General features: G+C 40.5%; 1 protein-coding gene across 6 annotated transcripts in view; it reads left to right on the top strand.

Moving 5' to 3' along the window:
* TNRC6C (trinucleotide repeat containing adaptor 6C) overlaps positions 1 to 16,989 on the top strand; it is a 104,766-nt gene that overhangs the window by 81,783 nt on the left and 5,994 nt on the right. For 3 of the 6 annotated variants that reach the window (XM_054278633.1, XM_054278634.1, XM_054278638.1), the window contains 9 exons: positions 3,248 to 3,421; positions 4,634 to 4,780; positions 5,184 to 5,306; positions 6,617 to 6,700; positions 7,248 to 7,479; positions 9,905 to 10,072; positions 11,127 to 11,318; positions 12,072 to 12,215; positions 14,907 to 15,023. In XM_054278633.1, coding sequence (XP_054134608.1) covers positions 3,248 to 3,421; positions 4,634 to 4,780; positions 5,184 to 5,306; positions 6,617 to 6,700; positions 7,248 to 7,479; positions 9,905 to 10,072; positions 11,127 to 11,318; positions 12,072 to 12,215; positions 14,907 to 15,023 — 1,381 coding nt within the window. The remainder of the gene's footprint in view (positions 1 to 3,247; positions 3,422 to 4,633; positions 4,781 to 5,183; positions 5,307 to 6,616; positions 6,701 to 7,247; positions 7,480 to 9,904; positions 10,073 to 11,126; positions 11,319 to 12,071; positions 12,216 to 14,906; positions 15,024 to 16,989) is intronic. The other 3 variants (XM_054278635.1, XM_054278637.1, XM_054278636.1) reach the window with 3 other exon arrangements.

The following is a 16,989-nucleotide window of genomic DNA, read 5'->3' as shown; positions in this document are numbered from 1 at the left end:
AGATGCAGGCCTGATACGTGATCTCAAGCACATTATGTCACACTTGGTGGCAGGCATGCTGTGCTTAGGTGTCAGGTTTGCCTGGAGATGTTACCTGGTGCCCTCTGGAGCCATCAGATTTGTAAGAAAAACATGTCAGATTTTCCTGGAAACATCCTTAAAATACCTGAAATAAGCCTAGAGAAGGGATCTTTTTTTTCAAATATAGAGTTTGGCTTGTGACTCTGAAATTCTCACCTTGCAGATGAAGTGTCCTTTTCCCCTATCCTCACAGTCAGTGATCAGCTCCTCTGCTCTACTACTGCAAAATTCAGGTCTACAAGCTTTGATGCCTCTCAGCATCCAAAAAATCTTCCAAAAATCTTCTGACTAAACCTATTCCTTGTTTCTGATTTGAATATGGTGTTTGTTGGGATTTTTCAGCCTCATCCTTCACATTCTGAGCCCAGTAATCTCTGGGGACTGTGGTTTTCATCTTTGGGACAATAAGGAGAATATTGTGTTAATATGGAGGAACTTTTTTAGATGTCACAATTAGATAATGATCACTAGGATTTTAAAGTTTTCTTTTCAATTCTTCTTGGCTTCATCTCTGCCACCTGTGATCCAATGACTAAAGCCATTTTCATCACCCCTTGTATGATAAGCAGTTCTTTGACTATTGCATTTCCTCCAGGTTTCTTTTGCCTAATTCCTGTTTGATTGGAAGATAACTTTATTTTAGATGAGATTTTATTACTTTAACTTCCTCTTTTAGGAAAGGATTTTTTATTTCAATCTTTTTTAAGAAGTCAGTGTATATTTTCCGCCAGCTACTTCTGTAAGTGACTTTATACAAAGAGCTCTGGCAGATTCATCAGCCTCTCATCTGCCTGTTGAGACATTTTGATTCATGAAGTGGCAGTTGTTGGCAGGTGACTGCCAAAGTGTCCAGGCATCCTCTGCTAAATTGTCCATATCTCATAGGACTAAAAACCTTTGAGTAATTCCACTTGCATTCTGTCACATTGTTATGTGAGACTATTGTGAGAGACTTCCTAAAATCCAAAAAAACTCCAGTGTGGTGCTTTGTGTTAGATAACTGTAGTAGGAAGCACTGCTACCAGTAGGATTTTGTGGGTGTGCCAAATCCCTTAAAATAAAGTTAAAAGCAGTGCTGGATTGAGCATTAATGTGATGACTCAATTTTTAATTGAGTAGCCTGAGGAAGAAGTGTAACATAAATTTGTAAGAAAATCACTGAAGAGGAAAGGCTAGGTGGAAAAGATTATTCTTCAGGAAACAATCATTACATAAGGGATCCTGAGAAATAATGGATCAGAAACCACTGTGAGCAGTAAAATTGTCCTCTAGTCTGGCTTGAAAATGCTAAAAGGTGCCTTAATTTGACCAACTAAAATACTTCTTGTTAAATAAATTGATTTTAGTTCAGTTGTAGAGCACAGATTTGTGCAGCACAGTGCAACAAGTTCAAATTAAATTAAATAGAACCAGGTGAATATGAATAAAATGCTATAAACTCACACAAAGCCATTTGCTGCAATTCAGCCAAGGAACACACTTGTGAAGGAGTCTGGAAATGAAATGCCTGAGTCTCCAGTGTGTCCTTCACCATCCTTGGCACTGCCTCTATCCAAATTGAGAAAAAATAATGTCAGCAAGGCAGGACTTGAATAAATTTTGGGGGCAGGGAGGGTTTTTCATGGTCAGTAGGTCTGTTCACATAGGGAACAATGGCATCTGAAGGGGAGAGCGAGCACCAAGCTTGAAATTATTTTCACTTTGAAGGGGGAAGGGTAGAATTGTAAACATGTGTCTGTGATCTAAAGAGAAATCCTTGAACCTGTTACTGTCATGCAAGCTGCAGTTGTTTGTGGAGTGTGACTGATGTCCAGTAGAATGTAAAATATCTCAAGCTGAAAGGCCTTGGGGATATCATTAGAAAATGTCAGTGTCCCCCTCAGGATAGTCAGATAGGATGTCAAGTGTCACTTTGCCTGATAGTAAAGAAACTTTTCCTTTGCATCAAAGGAGAGCTGTAGAAAATGCATTTTTCAGGATTAACTTAAAACATATAATTCACTGAGCATTCTTGCTGCATGAGGTCATCTGTTTGGGTATGTGGGAAGCAGACTGGGCTTCTTTTTCAACAAAGGAGCCTCACCAGTGTCTCACAGTTTTCTGGGGCATTGAATATTGGTTGAAATAAAGCTCCTCACCTCTTTAAAAAGCCTTTCCTTACAATAATCATACTGCCTGAAAAGCACCAACCCAGCACATTGCAAATCAAAGCTTTTTCTCTGCCTGTTTTTTTGGAGCCCTACTTTGTACACAGTGTTATTTGATCATGCTTACCCCAGGCTTCCCAGACATCAAAGCACAGTTTGGGATAGAACTCAGTGCCCCACTGAAACACGAGCAGAGAGATCTACCTGTTTGATTGGGGGTGCTGTAATTTATTTTATTTTCTGCCTTGCTGTTTGCCCCCTCCTGTGCATCAGATCCACGCTCAGCTGTGGTTCCTCACAGCCCAGTTAGCAGAGAGGGCTCCTCCTGCCTTGCTAAAATCTGCCTCCTCCTGGGGATGTTCAGGAAGGCTGCCCAGCTGATATTGTCATTAGTGGGGTTGCTGGTTTGTGTTCATGGGCTGCCTTGCAGTGTAATGTTTCAGAGTGGGGTATTAATAACTCAGCGCTGTGTGAATATTAAAAGAGGCTCGTGTGTCTCAGTTAGGAAAGGGGATTAATGCAAAAATGCTTTTTTATGAGCAGAGCTATGATGTGGAACCTAATCCAGACTGGTGTCAAATAAGCTTATTTGGCCTTTCCCAAGTTTTGGGTTTGTTAAAGTGTTGGGTTATGTCTGGAGTTTTCCAGACAGACAGAGGGGCTTCCCTGAAATGTGCTGGGCCTCTCCTCTTCCACCTTTCAGTCTGGTGGAGAAGAAAGGAGAAAACCCAAGTGGGGAGGAGGCAATGGCCACGTGATAGCTCTGCCATCAGCTGCTAAAATCATCCCTTTCCTCTGGAAAGGTGGGTGAGGGTGATTGTGCATTTGGGGGATTAAGAACAACAAAGTTACCAAAAACAGTACCTTAATCCTGTTTCTCTCTTTCTTCTCCCTTCACTCCATACTTTCCATTCCCTGTCATTCATCCCTTTTTTTATGCATCTCTTTTTACTCATCCTCACCCTCCTGTGTCTCCATGGGACTCTGGTTTGTGCTGTGGGCTCGTGACATGCACACAGCTCACCCTTTCTTTCTCCAATCAGGATGGCGGCCTAGTGGAAGAGCCCACTACTTCACCATTTTTGCCTTCACCAAGCCTGAAGCTCCCCCTTTCAAACAGTGCACTCCCTAATCAGACCCTGGGCGGGATTGCCTCAGGGCTGGGCATGCAAAACTTGAATTCTTCTAGACAGGTAAGGCTGTTGGGGGAGATGCCCAGGGGAATTTGGCTCTCTTGAAGTAGCTGCTAGTGCCTGTCAGCCTCTTCCCCAGGAAAAATGGGTTTAAACTGGAGGTGCAACAGCCTTGTTCATGTGCAGTATCAGAGAGGAGCTGCCTGCTGTGTAATTGTTTCACCTTACAGGACATAAAAAGCAGTGTAGTTGTAATCTGATGACACATATCCATCCAGAAGAGACTGTAGTGTTGTGGATTTATACCCCTGAACCCTGGTGTGGCTCTGCCTCCACTGATGAGAAATCTCTTTTTTTTGAGGCATTGCTAATTTTCCTAGACTGTAAGGCAGTGAGATTGCTCTAATTCATCTTTCCTGGCTAGTATAAATATTCTGTGATGTCATGGGGGCTTTTTTTATCCCTGCTCCATGTGTCAAAGCATCTCATGGTTTTAACAGGTGATAAGAAAGAAACTGGGCTTCCAGCACCTGGGTCAGGTAGAGCATTGAGTTAAGGGGGTGTTGTAGCCCCTGTGTAGAACAGGTGAGAGGGAAAAAAATGGACAGGAGATGAAGGGGATGATAACTCATAACCCCCATGAGAGTGAGAAGCCATTAAGTACTGTTGATTATGGTAAGGGTTTTTTTGCCATCAAACTGAAGTCCCAGCAAAGATATGAAATAACAACACAGAAAATCTTCATCATTCTGTTGCGGCTCTTTATTATGTATATTCTTTAAAAGTCAGTTTTCTTAAGGCAATACTTGTCCAGCACTTACAGCCCATTAAGCACAGCTTTCCAAAGCAGTCTCCACTAATAGCATGTCCATTATCAGTAGCTTTGTAAAATGACTAAGTAAAAAAACTGCTTAGCCAGCTGGAGATGGGGTTACTGCGAGTTTAATGCCTCCATTCTCCCGCCCCTTGCTATATAAATACAAACATTTTTGGCAAGTCCTTTTGATTGTTCACCTTGTGACCCTCTAGGGTCCTGAATCCTTATAAAAGCCATCTTCAACTTCAGCTGCCTTTTGTACAAATTTTTTTGGGGTTTGGTATGTTGGGTACACATACCCAATCTTTGCAATCTTTGCCTTGCCTAGTTTTAAATTTTGTATGTGCTGGTCTCTTGATTCCTGCCTGTCATAATCACTAAGAATAAAGCCTGCACAGACAAGTAGCAGCCAGGTTGTGTCACTAAGTGCCTGTGTCACTGTTGTCCTGCTGCAGATACCGAGTGGCAATCTGGGTATGTTTGGCAATAGCGGAGCAGCACAAGCCAGGACCATGCAACAGCCGCAGCAACCGCCAGTGCAACCTCTTAATTCATCCCAGCCTAGTCTTCGTGCTCAAGTGCCTCAGTTTCTATCCCCTCAGGTCAGACAACACCTCACTCATGTTTTCCCTTTCCCTGGAACTCTTCCCAGGTGCTCTGTCATGCTGCTGCCTGGCTGTGTCTGTGTTATGTGTTTGTTTCCTAGGCAGGGAGATGTGGCATGGCTGAAGTGTTCTCACTTGCATGTCATATAGTTACCTCTGAGAGCACACTCTTACCCTCTTTTTTGCACAATGGTGTTTCTGAGGCATTTGTTCTCATCTCTTTTTTTATAAATGAACACTTGACTACAGCTATTATGATTGTATTAGAGCCTCTTCTAATTTTTTTGATAGTTCATGGTGATAATAACATTTTCCAGCTGATGTGACTCTTATTAATGGCTCACACAGTTACCACTGTTAGAATTAAATGTACAATGTTTAACACTCTTCTCTCCTTTAGGTTCAAGCACAGCTTTTGCAGTTTGCAGCAAAAAACATTGGTCTCAGCCCTGCACAGTTAACCTCGCCAATTAATAATCCTCAGCATATGACGATGTTGAACCAGCTCTATCAGCTGCAGCTGGTAAGTTAAAAGACATGGCAGATAAGCTCTAAATCAGAATTAAAGGCATGAAGATAAAATAGGAGAATGACTAAATTTTTAAATGACATGACAGATCTTCAAAACAATCAGCTGCTGATTTCTTTCTTTGCTAAAGTTTCTTTTTAAAGAAGCACAGTAATTTTTTTTTTGCCTCAGGCTTTATAAATAGTCATTTGTGGAATAATTATGCTTTACAGCTGATCAGTGGAACTAAAAATCAGCTGTCTTCCTACTGGTGTGAATAACACAGTGTGTTCTCAAACAGCACTGGCCTGTGTGTTACATGGCAGTGGAAAGATTAAACTGGGCACATGTGTCACAACAGGACAAGAGAAATGTTGGCAGTGCTGGTCACCTGAGGTACCTACAGAACTTCTTCACTTGCCTCACTGAAAAATGAAGCTTAGGGTGAATTTCCTTTAGTTAATGGAGTGTATATTAAACACGTCCTGTGATAAGAACTGCTTACTTCTGTGTACTTTTGCTGTGTTTGCAAATTTTACATCTGTATTTTTAATGCATATGAAAATAGTTAATTGGATTTTAAGAATATTTTAAAAAGAGATATTGTGAACTCAGTATTGGCCAGGGTCAAAAATAAAATTACAGATGGCAAATTAGTTTAATTGCTGATCTCAGTGTGCTAGTCAAACTCTTTTATTCAGTGTTTGATACTATTACTCATTTCTGATTATTTTCTCTAGTTTTGAGTAGCACAGCATTGTTCTCATAATAATTGAAAAGTACCCAGCTACATGAAAATACCTGTACAGAATTCCTTTGTTTGAATTTATCAAAATGTTGATGAATTCATCAAGATGTTTCAGAGGATCTTACCTTGCAAAAGAATTTGCTTGCAAAAGTAGCTGCCAAGCCAGCTACTTGAAAATTGTGGATTTTTTTCAGGAATAAAGCAGCACAATTGATTTAACTAGAAACTGTTGGCAGAACTTAAAATGGCCAAATTGAAAACAGCAATCAGTATTTGTATTATTTGTATAATATCATAAACTTTTATTTTAATTTTTGTTTTGTTACAGTTATTTCAGAAAAAAAGTAGGTTCCTCTCTTTAATGACCACTTTTTGCCACGTGGATTTATTGGTTGTTTTTGTTTTAAAAATAACATGAGACTTGAATAAATGCACTCTAAAATGCAGGATTATTACTGTTACTTGCTGGAGTGTTTTCAGAGCACTGCAGAGCTGGCCTTTTCTGAGCTGTGGTGCAGCAGAGCAGCTGGAGGGAGCGTGCTGAGGGTGCTGTGTCTGACTGTCCCTGTCCCCACAGGCGTACCAACGTTTACAAATCCAGCAGCAGATGTTACAGGCTCAGCGTAACGTTTCCGGACCCATGAGACAACAGGAGCAGCAAGTAGGTGTCCCTGCCAGCTCAATCTCTGCTTCAGGGGTTGGTTTCAGTAGCTTGGAGAAGCTCAGGGACATTACAGCAAAGCAGCTCAAGCATCCTTAAATCAGGGATGCAGTGCGTGCCTTGAGTGCTGGGCAGGGAAGGTGCTGGGTAAAAACAAAATAAAAAATAAAGCTGTTCCACAGCCTTGCTGGAGGAAAGCTCTCCAGCCCTTTGCACAGGCAGTTTGTATTTGTAAGGAGATGCAGTGTGTTGTTTCACTGTAGAGAAAGGCAGAGTGTTTGTTGTTACAGCAAAACAGCTCAATCAAGCATCCTTCAATCTGGGATGCAGTGCAAGGCTTGAATGCTGGGCAGGGAGGGTGCTGAGTACAATAAAATCAAAAATCAGGCTGATCCACAGCCTTGCTGGAGGAAAGCTCTCCAGCCCTTTGCACAGGCAGTTTGTAAGGAGGTGCAGTGTGTTGTCTCACTGTAGGGAAAGGCAGAGAAGTGCAGTGTGTGTGTGGGGATTGCCCACTGACAGCTGTTTGTTGGCTCTCTCCCTGCAGGTTGCACGTACAATCAATAACATGCAGCAGCAGATCCAGCAGCACCAGCGCCAGCTGGCCCAGGCCCTGCTTATGAAGCAGCAGCCTCCCCCTCCACATCTATCTTTGCACCCCTCTGCAGGCAAATCAGCCATGGATAGCTTTTCACCCCATCCCCAGGCTCCCGGCCTTCCTGACCTGCAGACCAAAGAGCAACAGTCTTCACCGAACACCTTTGCTCCTTACCCTCTTGGTGAGTTCCTCCTGCAGCAGCTCCTCACAGGGAGCCCAGCTCCTCCAGTCACACCTCAATATTTTCCTCCAAACTGTGACAAATACATATCTCTATATCTATATGTTTATATGTCTCTCTCTATATATATATATAGATAGATAGATATAGATATAGACATAGATATTTAGATAGATATATAGATATGTAGATGTATAGCCATCTCCTCAATTTACACCTCAATATTTTGCTCCAAACTATGACAAATACTTATCTCTATATGTTTATATGTCTCTCTCTCTCTATATATATATAGATAGATAAATAGATAGATAGATATAGATATAGACATAGATATTCAGATAGATATATAGATATGTAGATGTATAGCCATCTCCTCAATTTACACCTCAATATTTTGCTCCACACTGTAACAAATACATATCTCTACATCTATATGTTTATATGTCTCTCTCTCTCTATCTATATATATATAGATAGATAGATATAGATACAGATATTTAGGTAGGTATATAGATGTATAGATGTATAGGCATCTCCTCAATTTACACCTCAATATTTTGCTCCACACTGTAACAAATTCATATATCTATATGTATTTATATATCTCTCTATATATATATCTATATATATGTATAGATATGTGTGTATATATATATGTAAATATGTGTATATATATGTATATGTATATATATAAATAGATATAGATATTTAGATAGATATATAGATGTATAGGTATAGAACAGATATATATATATACACATAAAATATATAGATAGAGATATATATAGATATATGGAGAGAGAGAAATATATATGTAATTATAATTTTTATATATACATATATGTGTGTTTGGTTTTTTTAAAATTAAATAGCACTGAAATCACAGAACAAAATCATGCCTTTATGGTAGCTGTACCTGCTCACCTGTGTTCTGCCTACAAATATCAGAATATTTTCCTAATTAACTACTTATATATCACAGAATAATGAGGTTGGAAGAGACCTCTAAGATCATAGAGTCCAACCCATGCCCTATGTTGCTATTTATGAACTGAATATAAACAGCATCATGCTGTAAAATATACAAATGTCATATTGATAAACAGGAATATCATCTAGGAAAATGTTGTGCAAAGTAATCTTTCTGCTGTAGTCAGCACTGGTGAGGGATCAGTTTTGGTCAATGTATTTCAAGAAATACGTGGATCAGTTTGAAGAAATGCAGAAAGATTGTAGTGGAGGTGATGAAGCATTTCAAAAACACAACTGGTAAGGAAAAAATAAATTCCTCTGCTCAGAAGTCTAAAGAGAAGATTTAAGAATCTTCGAAAATGTAAAGGAGAGCTAGGAAGACTTTTTTTGCATTTCCTAATGCAAGAGGTAATAAACTTAAGTTTATTAAAAGATCTAGACATTAAGGATCACTTGGCTTGAGTAGAGTACTGGAATAAATGATCTAGGAAGCTCCTGAAATCTTCACCAGCATTTTGTGGTAGATTAGACATAGATCTGTCAAATATGATTGAAGGCAAAATAATTGATTGGGCCTGGATACAGAGGGAGGAGAGCAACCTTTCAGACCTGTTTGCTGTGTTATTGTTTGATGTATGCTACAGACTTCCTTTCTGACATAAAGGAATTAATTTAATCTCTTTGTGACTCTCTTTATGCTGAATACAATAGCATTGCCAAGCTTTATCTGCCATGCAGCAGTTAAGAAGGTAATTCTGACTGCTGTGGTGAGCTGTTGTGCCTGGCAGCATCAGAATGCAAAACAATTTGTGAATTAAAGGCCTAAGTCTGAGAGGTTCTTATGATATCTCAGCTTTCTGTGATCTGCTAACATTCAGGATTATATATCAAGAAAGACCCAGATTCATGTCACAGAAGCATTTCAAAATTATTCCCTTAATAACAGTCTGAGTGATTCTCTTCTGTGTATACAAAATAGAAACCAGTTAGTGCAGAACCTGCTATGAAAAGCAGCAGCTGTTTTTCTGACCTTTAATTAGTTCCTTTTTTGGGGGATTTTTAGCAAAATGAAGTGGCAGACATTGTGGGATGCTGGGGAGACATTAGGAATATTTTGACTTAGCCATGGAATGGTGCAGACTGGTTTAAACTCAACATTCCAGTACATTCTTCTGAGACAAGTGAAGAGACTGCAAGTAGAAACACTGACAGCTTTAAAATATTAGCCTTGCATGTTGTTTCCCCCTCTTTTTAGCAAGGTTTTAACTTTTTCTGAATTCATGGGAGTTCAATTGGTGTTCCATAAAAGCAAAAATTCTTGAAAATGTGCCTTGAAAATGCCACATATGCATACAGATACCTGAAAATCAATGTTGTGGCTGGATTTAAAACCCAGCTTTTCAATCCCTCAGTGTCTGATGGATTTCTAAGGATCTCTTTCCCTTCCCAGCTGGACTGAACCCGAACATGAATGTAAATAACATGGACATTACTGGTGGTTTGTCAGTGAAGGACACTTCTCAGTCCCAGTCTCGCCTTCCTCAGTGGACACACCCCAACTCAATGGATAATCTGTCTAGTGCTGCTTCTTCTCTTGACCAGAACTCCAGCAAGCACGGTAATGTCCCCTGCCGTTGTCCCCCCCATGTCCCCCTGCCTGCCTGGCTTTTGGTGATTCCAGCCACAGTGCAATTGCAATTATTTCTCTTGTGTTTCTTTTTTGTGTAAGTGCTCACAAAAGGTTGGTAGCTTCTGAGCCTGTGAGATTTTATAGATGATTTCTGCAGTGAAAGGCTTGCAGCTGTCACTCCCTGCATGCAGTGTAGGAATGTATTTTTCATGTGTTGAATGAGAACATGGAGTTCAAATAAAACAAGCCTTTAGTGTTGGCAAAACAAGTCCCACAATCTTCCCCTTATTCCAGACCTGCATACCTTTAATCCAGAAAAAATTTACATTGGCTTTCTCCCACAATTTTTCCAGTATCATCAACCTTTCCTTGTGCAAAGTATGATGGATTACATAGTTACTCACCCTAGAATTAGGGGTAAAAACTTCTTACTTTTCCAGAAGTGATTGCTAATCTGTTTGAATACCTTTATCCTTAACACCTCCAGTATCCTGAGCCAGTTATTCCTTTATTTCCTGTATCAAATCTATTCTGTTAGAACATGGGGCTCTGTTAACTTTGTTATATCCTGGATTTTATTCTGAGCAGCATGAATTACTTCTTTTACAGCAGTTTTTTATTCTGCAAGAAGCTGCACTGCTGATGCCAAATTGTTGTTTGATAGTTTGTAGGAACATGAGAGCAGCCATTTCAAATCATCCATCCTGTCAGCACTGAATGCTTGGGGAAGGATGAGATGAGGGATGTTCCTTGGTATGCTGCCTCAGCAAGTTCCTATTTACCAACAGAGTGATGATTTGAATTAGTTAGTCTCTTTTTGGCAGGAATTTAATGCAGAAATCTTTAACTTGAGTATCTAGATTGTACCAGCAATGTGTCTCTCAACTGTGCTTCCTGCTAAGGCTTCAGATGCCATTAAGCTTGGCTTACTGTGTTTGCATTTTAGTTTTCTTTTTATCTTTGTTATACAAAAAAAGGCAAATAATAACAAAATATATCCTGCTGAAATTCCATCCTACAACCTCTGTTTGGCTCCTTGCAGGTGCTATCCCTGGAGGTTTGAGCATTGGTCCTCCGGGCAAGTCCTCCCTCGATGACTCCTATGGCCGCTATGATCTGATGCAGAACAGTGAGTCTCCTGCCAGCCCACCTGTAGCTGTTCCTCACAGCTGGTCACGTGCCAAATCCGATAGTGATAAGATTTCCAATGGCTCCAGCATAAACTGGCCACCAGGTAACTCAATCCAAAGCCTTGCTGTTGGGCTGCTGTCCCTCAAACGTGTTGTTGAGTCCTCCCGATGCGCAGGAGTGTGGCACTCACATTCTCTGAAAAATCCCTTCACCCAGGAGTTTCTCCTGGGAAGCTGAGAAGCCTCAGAGGAAAGGAAAACAATTCTTATCTCATTTGCTTCTGTGTGTTTTCCTTGTCTGGAATGTGTCTGGAGATTGTTTACCCACAGGTGATTGTTTCATTGGATTCTGCTGTGAGTTGTTTTCACTCTTTGGCCAATCAGGGCCAAGCTGTGTCAGGACTCTGGAGAGAATCAGGAGTTTTCATTATTATCCTTTTAGTGTATCTTATACTAAAAATATATACTAAATCTTTATACTTATAAAAGTATCTTTTCTGTATTCTTCAGTATTTTAAATAGTGTTTACTTGGAATGAGTTTGGAGGTTGTTTCATTGGACTCCAGTGTGAGTTGTTTTGACTCATTGGCCAATTAGTTCCAAGCTCTGTCAGGACTCTGGAAAGAGTCACAAGTTTTCATTATTATCTTTTTAGCATTCAGTAAGCATTCTTTCTGTATTCTTTAGTGTAGTATTCTTTAATATAATATAGTATTATAGAATAATAAATTGGCCTTCTGAGGTCATGGAGTCAGATTCATCATTCCTCCCTTCATCAGGGCACCCTGTAAATACAACACAGGAGCTTTGGAGAATTGCAACCTGACACATTTCCCTTTTTATTGTGTTTGAAACAGAGTTTCACCCAGGAGTGCCATGGAAAGGACTGCAGAATATTGATCCTGAAAATGACCCTGATGTTACTCCTGGCAGTGTTCCAACTGGGCCTACCATAAACACCACGATCCAGGATGTGAATCGCTATCTGCTCAAGAGTGGAGGTAAACAACAAACTGCTTCCACATCTCTGCATCATTTCTTTCCCCTTCCAAAAAAGGATTGGCCTCATTTGTTACAGATGAACATATTTTTTGCATGTGCTCCTAATCTAATAATGCTTCTGCTCAGAACTGTCACTGAATATCCAGAAATAATTGTTTTAAAAGAAGGGATTAAGAAGTTTCTTGTTTTCCATGGGAATGTTAATGCTTTTATATTGGAAAAAGCTGTGAGATGTAATTTAAACTTCTGTGGTCACTGGAAGTTTTTCTGACCTGTATCACAAGGTTTTGAACAATATTTTGCTCTCCACAATGCCCACCCTCCTCCATACTTAGTGAAATTCTCAGAAGACTCAATACAAAGTTCCACAGTTGTTGCTGAGACAGCAGGCTTCTGGTACATTAATTAATTGTAGATTTGTTAGAAGATCAATAAGTAAAATAAGTTAGAATTGGTTTATCTCCAAAACCATAAAAGAAAAAATTGGGAATTGACTAGTAAACTAGTATTTCCCAGTACTGTTTCCATTCCTTTTGTCTTGGCAATGCTTGCTTCAGAATAAAAAGGCAATTCTGTAAAACAAGAAAGCATTGTGACTGTGCTACTTGTTAGCCACATGTGCTAGAAGTTGATCAAGGGAAAGGTGGCTTGGTTAATTGTGATCTGAGTGCCAAAATAGCCAAGTTATCTGCATTCTGTCAGGGCACTGCAGTTGGCACAGGAATAGCATAACCAGGCTGTCCAGAAGGACCTGTCAGGAGTAAAAATGTGGGGTTTATTCTAACAGTTACATCTGTGATACCAGCCCAGATTGTAAATCTGTGACCCTCTTGAAGTGGGGGTCCAGCTCTGGGCTTGTTACCTCAGGTAAGGGCTGTGAAACATGAGGGAAAGGAATGCAAAGTGTTGATTTTGGTTGTCTCTTAGCAAGAAGCAGCCTTTCTTTCAGCTGAAACATGAAGTATTTGGGTAATGAGTAAGGTTGAATTAACTTAAATGACTCCAAAGTGCTTCCGAGGGGACAGACAGGTTTGAAGTTATAAAAAGAAGAGCTGTAAAATGTTTAATTCAGTGACACTTCAAATAGAGTTCACCCAAGAAATACTCCTCAGGCCAGAAACCTAAACCTGCAGAGCTCTCCCTGTAAAATCAGATGATATCCACTACAGGTCTTGCTGTTTTAGAGAAGGAACATGAGCTCTGTGGGTGCATAATCTGCCTGTGGATTGAAGAAATAGCTCCTCTCATTAGACAGAGTCAACAAAGATGGTCTTAGCAGAAGTAAACGGGCCCTCAAGAGGTCAGACCTTAAAACCAGTGCCTCTGGGGGGTCAGTGTGTGCTTCTTTTCCTCATAAGCTTTTTAGCTTGGTAAGAATAGAATTTTAGTAAGAACTATAGTTGCAGAGTCTGTTTCTTTATGCTTGTATAACTGCAGCCTGAAGCACAGAGCTTGTGTTGACAGAGCTGCTCCTCAGATAGAGGGTCAGGCTGTGGGGTGGGCTGTCCTTGCCCTGTGCACTTAAAAACAGGTAAAACTTCAGCTTTTGGGTTGATTTTTGCTTTGCCCTGTTTGCTAGTAAAACTTTGGAAGGTCAGCTTCTATGAGCTGAGCGTTGTAACCACGAGAAATCAGGACCATTTTCAGCTCTGTGAGCCTTTGAATCTGCTATAATTCCATAGTTCCTGCCTGGTAATAGATTATTTCCAGACAGGGTTTGATACAGAGTTCTGTTGCCTTAAACTGATGTCTGCATCAGTGTCCCTTGGAGCACAGAGAGTCTGGTTAAGGTGAAGTTTGGTTGCTTGCTGTTCCAACTACAAACAAAGCTGTGTTTTTAATTGAGCTGTGAGGGATGAGATTGTCCTTTTACTTCTTCCCTTCTACCTCAACACAGTGCTCTTTGCTTCAGAGCTCACCTATTTTTATTAGTCAGTTAAAGATGTTTCAGTATCACAGCCCATCTCTGTGTGTCAGGAATGATAACTCACCCAGGATACACACTTGATTTTGTTGGTGGCTAGAGAGAATAGCTCCAGCTCTCCTGGTCTTTGCAATGAAGATTTTTGATTTTATGTTCAGTTTCTTTCATTTGCTGCCAGTAAGGAAACTGTGCATGTGCTTAGATAGCTGCTCAGATTATCAATGATTTACTGAGGTGGTTTTGTGCTATTTCATTTATGTTATCAGTTTGAGAAGAGATTGCTGAAATATATCTTTGCTTTTACTGAAAGTCTGCAAAAATTTAAAGATACTTGTGGGCATTAGGATGTAGGGGAAGTGTTTACCTTGAGTAATTTAGGACAGATCACCCATGGTAAGAGGTTAATTTATCATACACATCTCTGCTCATCTACACTTCCCATTGACTAAGTCAGCTGGCAGAGGACATTTATAAATGAAGCCTGTTCCTCTGAGACTAAACACTTTAACACTGACTTTTTGAGTCATGTATCTTAAAGGAAATGCAGAATTTACCTTCTGCACTAGAATTGTTCCTGTGCCAGCTTGCTTCTCTTTCCTTCTACTTAATCACGCTTCCAGCAACATTTCATTCCTACACTTCAGAGACCAGGCTAATTAAGGAGAATTCCTTGCATGGTTTGTATTTGCACATAACAGATTTGCTTATGTCACATCAAACATCATTATGCTCATCTTTCTTAGTTGCTTCTCTGCTGGTTCTGCAGGGTCATCCCCAACATCATCTCAGAATGCCACGCTGCCTTCATCGAGTGCCTGGCCGCTTAGTGCCTCCGGCTACAGTAGCTCTTTCAGCAGCATTGCATCTGCACCTAGCATTGCAGGTACGGCCTTTCTGCTTCCACAGCTTCTGCATTCCCAGGAAAAGCCCCTAGGGAGTGCTTTTCCAGTGCTGACAGGAGTGCTGCCCCAGGCAGAAGTGAGTTTGGAGCCCTGTGCTGGGTGGCAGCTCTCCTGGCAGCTCTGCGGTGGGGAGTGGTGGATGGTGAGCCTGGGATTGTGCTGAGGAAAAAGGGATTTATTCCCACTTGGTGTCACTCTGGCATCAAGATCTTTGGGGGAGGAACACTGCCCAGGGCCTCAGCAGGAACAGACCCTTCCTGGAAGAGCTGATGTGAAATTTGTGTGAAAATATTCACTGTTAAAAGTGAAACACCTCAGTTTCAGTAGTACCTCCAAGGGGTACTTTTGTCATGGCTCTGGGGGTTGGGTTTGGGGCTCTGCAATGTCTTCTGATAGTCAGGCCAAAGCCTGATGCTCCCCTATATGGGTGAGCTAAATAATTTCCTTTTCTTCAGTGCCTTTTAGTAATCAGGCCAAAGCCTGATGCTCCCCTATATGGGTGAGCTAAATGATTACCCCATTTTCTTTACTGAGCTCCAAATTCTGGAGCTCCTTTTTGCAAAACATGGAAACTTTGCTTGCAAACTGGCTGCCTAAATATGCATTTTGTCCCATTATAAAGTTGTGCTGTATAGATGGATTAGATAAGAAAATGCTGATCCACTGAAGCCCCTCCACTTCTCTGAGGGTGCAGCCTCTGGGTCAGACTGCAGAATGCAAAACAAAAAGGAATGGTTTGGGATGTTTTCCTCCAGTGAAAGGAAAAGAAAGGAGTGGCTTGCTTTTCTTTATCTGCCATGCATTTCTGCTTTATTTGCTGCCTTTTTTTGTTGTTGTTTTTGCAGTGTCATCTAATGTTTGTGTTACCCCCATGAGAAGTAGTGACATAGCAACACCTGGCCTGTGGTGCTGTGCCAGTCTTGGGGGCTGCTCTGACCTCTCAAACTCAGACTTTCTCCTCCCCTCTCACCATTTTACACTCATTGATGTCCTCATTGTCATTGTCAAATTATTTTTGTTGCTACAATTTGCCAGAAGATGGGAGAGTGGTTGCCCTTTCACTTAAATTGTTATGATTCAATATGAAATAATTGAGTTAAACGATTGAGATAAATGGAGGCAATTTGGGGAATGTGTGTGTGTGTGTAACTGAGCCTGGGATTTTGCAACTGGTAAATTTGGCTTTGGGACTCATAAAATTACTCAGTGCCTGCCTGATGTCTTAAGCAGTGAAAATTAAAACTGCCAGTTCTAGTTTTATAAAAATTCACAAGATCTTTGCATCTTGGACTTTATCAGACCAAATATTTTCTTATTCTGTGCAATCAGCATTAAAACATTGGGGCAGCACAGTCACAGCATCATTTGCTGGGGCAGAAGATGCAGGATTTGTGTCCCTTTCAATCCATTCCAGTCCTCCATGTGCTGCCAGTGCTGGTAACAGCAGGACTGGGCTGTGACAGGGAAATTGGGCTCTGATTGCACAGCACATGTTGGTATCAGGAGGAAAGGCTAAAGGTGAATAAAGATTGGTTTTGTTATCTATTATTTAAATCAATCCAGTCTGCCCCTCTGAATGCTGCAATGTGTCTGCTGTTGTTGGGTTTGTGTTATTTTATAAAACTTTGAATTGGCAGTTACAGCAGTAAGAGTTTGAAAACTGATCAGGGAAAGTACAAGCACAACAGAAAGTTATAAAGACTGAAGGGCTGTGGTGTGCTCTGATCTTCTGAAGACTTAGTTTTTCTCAAAAATACTTGGAAAAAAGAATATAGGTTACTTCAGATATTCAGAAATAAAGTTTTTGTTGGTCTTTGATCTTTAGAATTTTAATAATGCATCAGCAGAACATATAGATATACTGAATTCTTTATATTAGGTAAAATGAGTTGTGCAAGAAAAAGTGTTTAAGTCCTGTTAAACCTTTGAGAGAGACAATCTTGAAGT

The sequence above is a fragment of the Melozone crissalis genome, unplaced genomic scaffold (genome assembly GCF_028551555.1).
Source record: "Melozone crissalis strain CALT ecotype California unplaced genomic scaffold, PUWL_Pcris_2 ptg000026l_1, whole genome shotgun sequence".
NCBI classification, from domain to species: Eukaryota; Metazoa; Chordata; class Aves; order Passeriformes; family Passerellidae; genus Melozone; species Melozone crissalis.
This window is presented reverse-complemented; position numbering and strand designations above follow the sequence as displayed.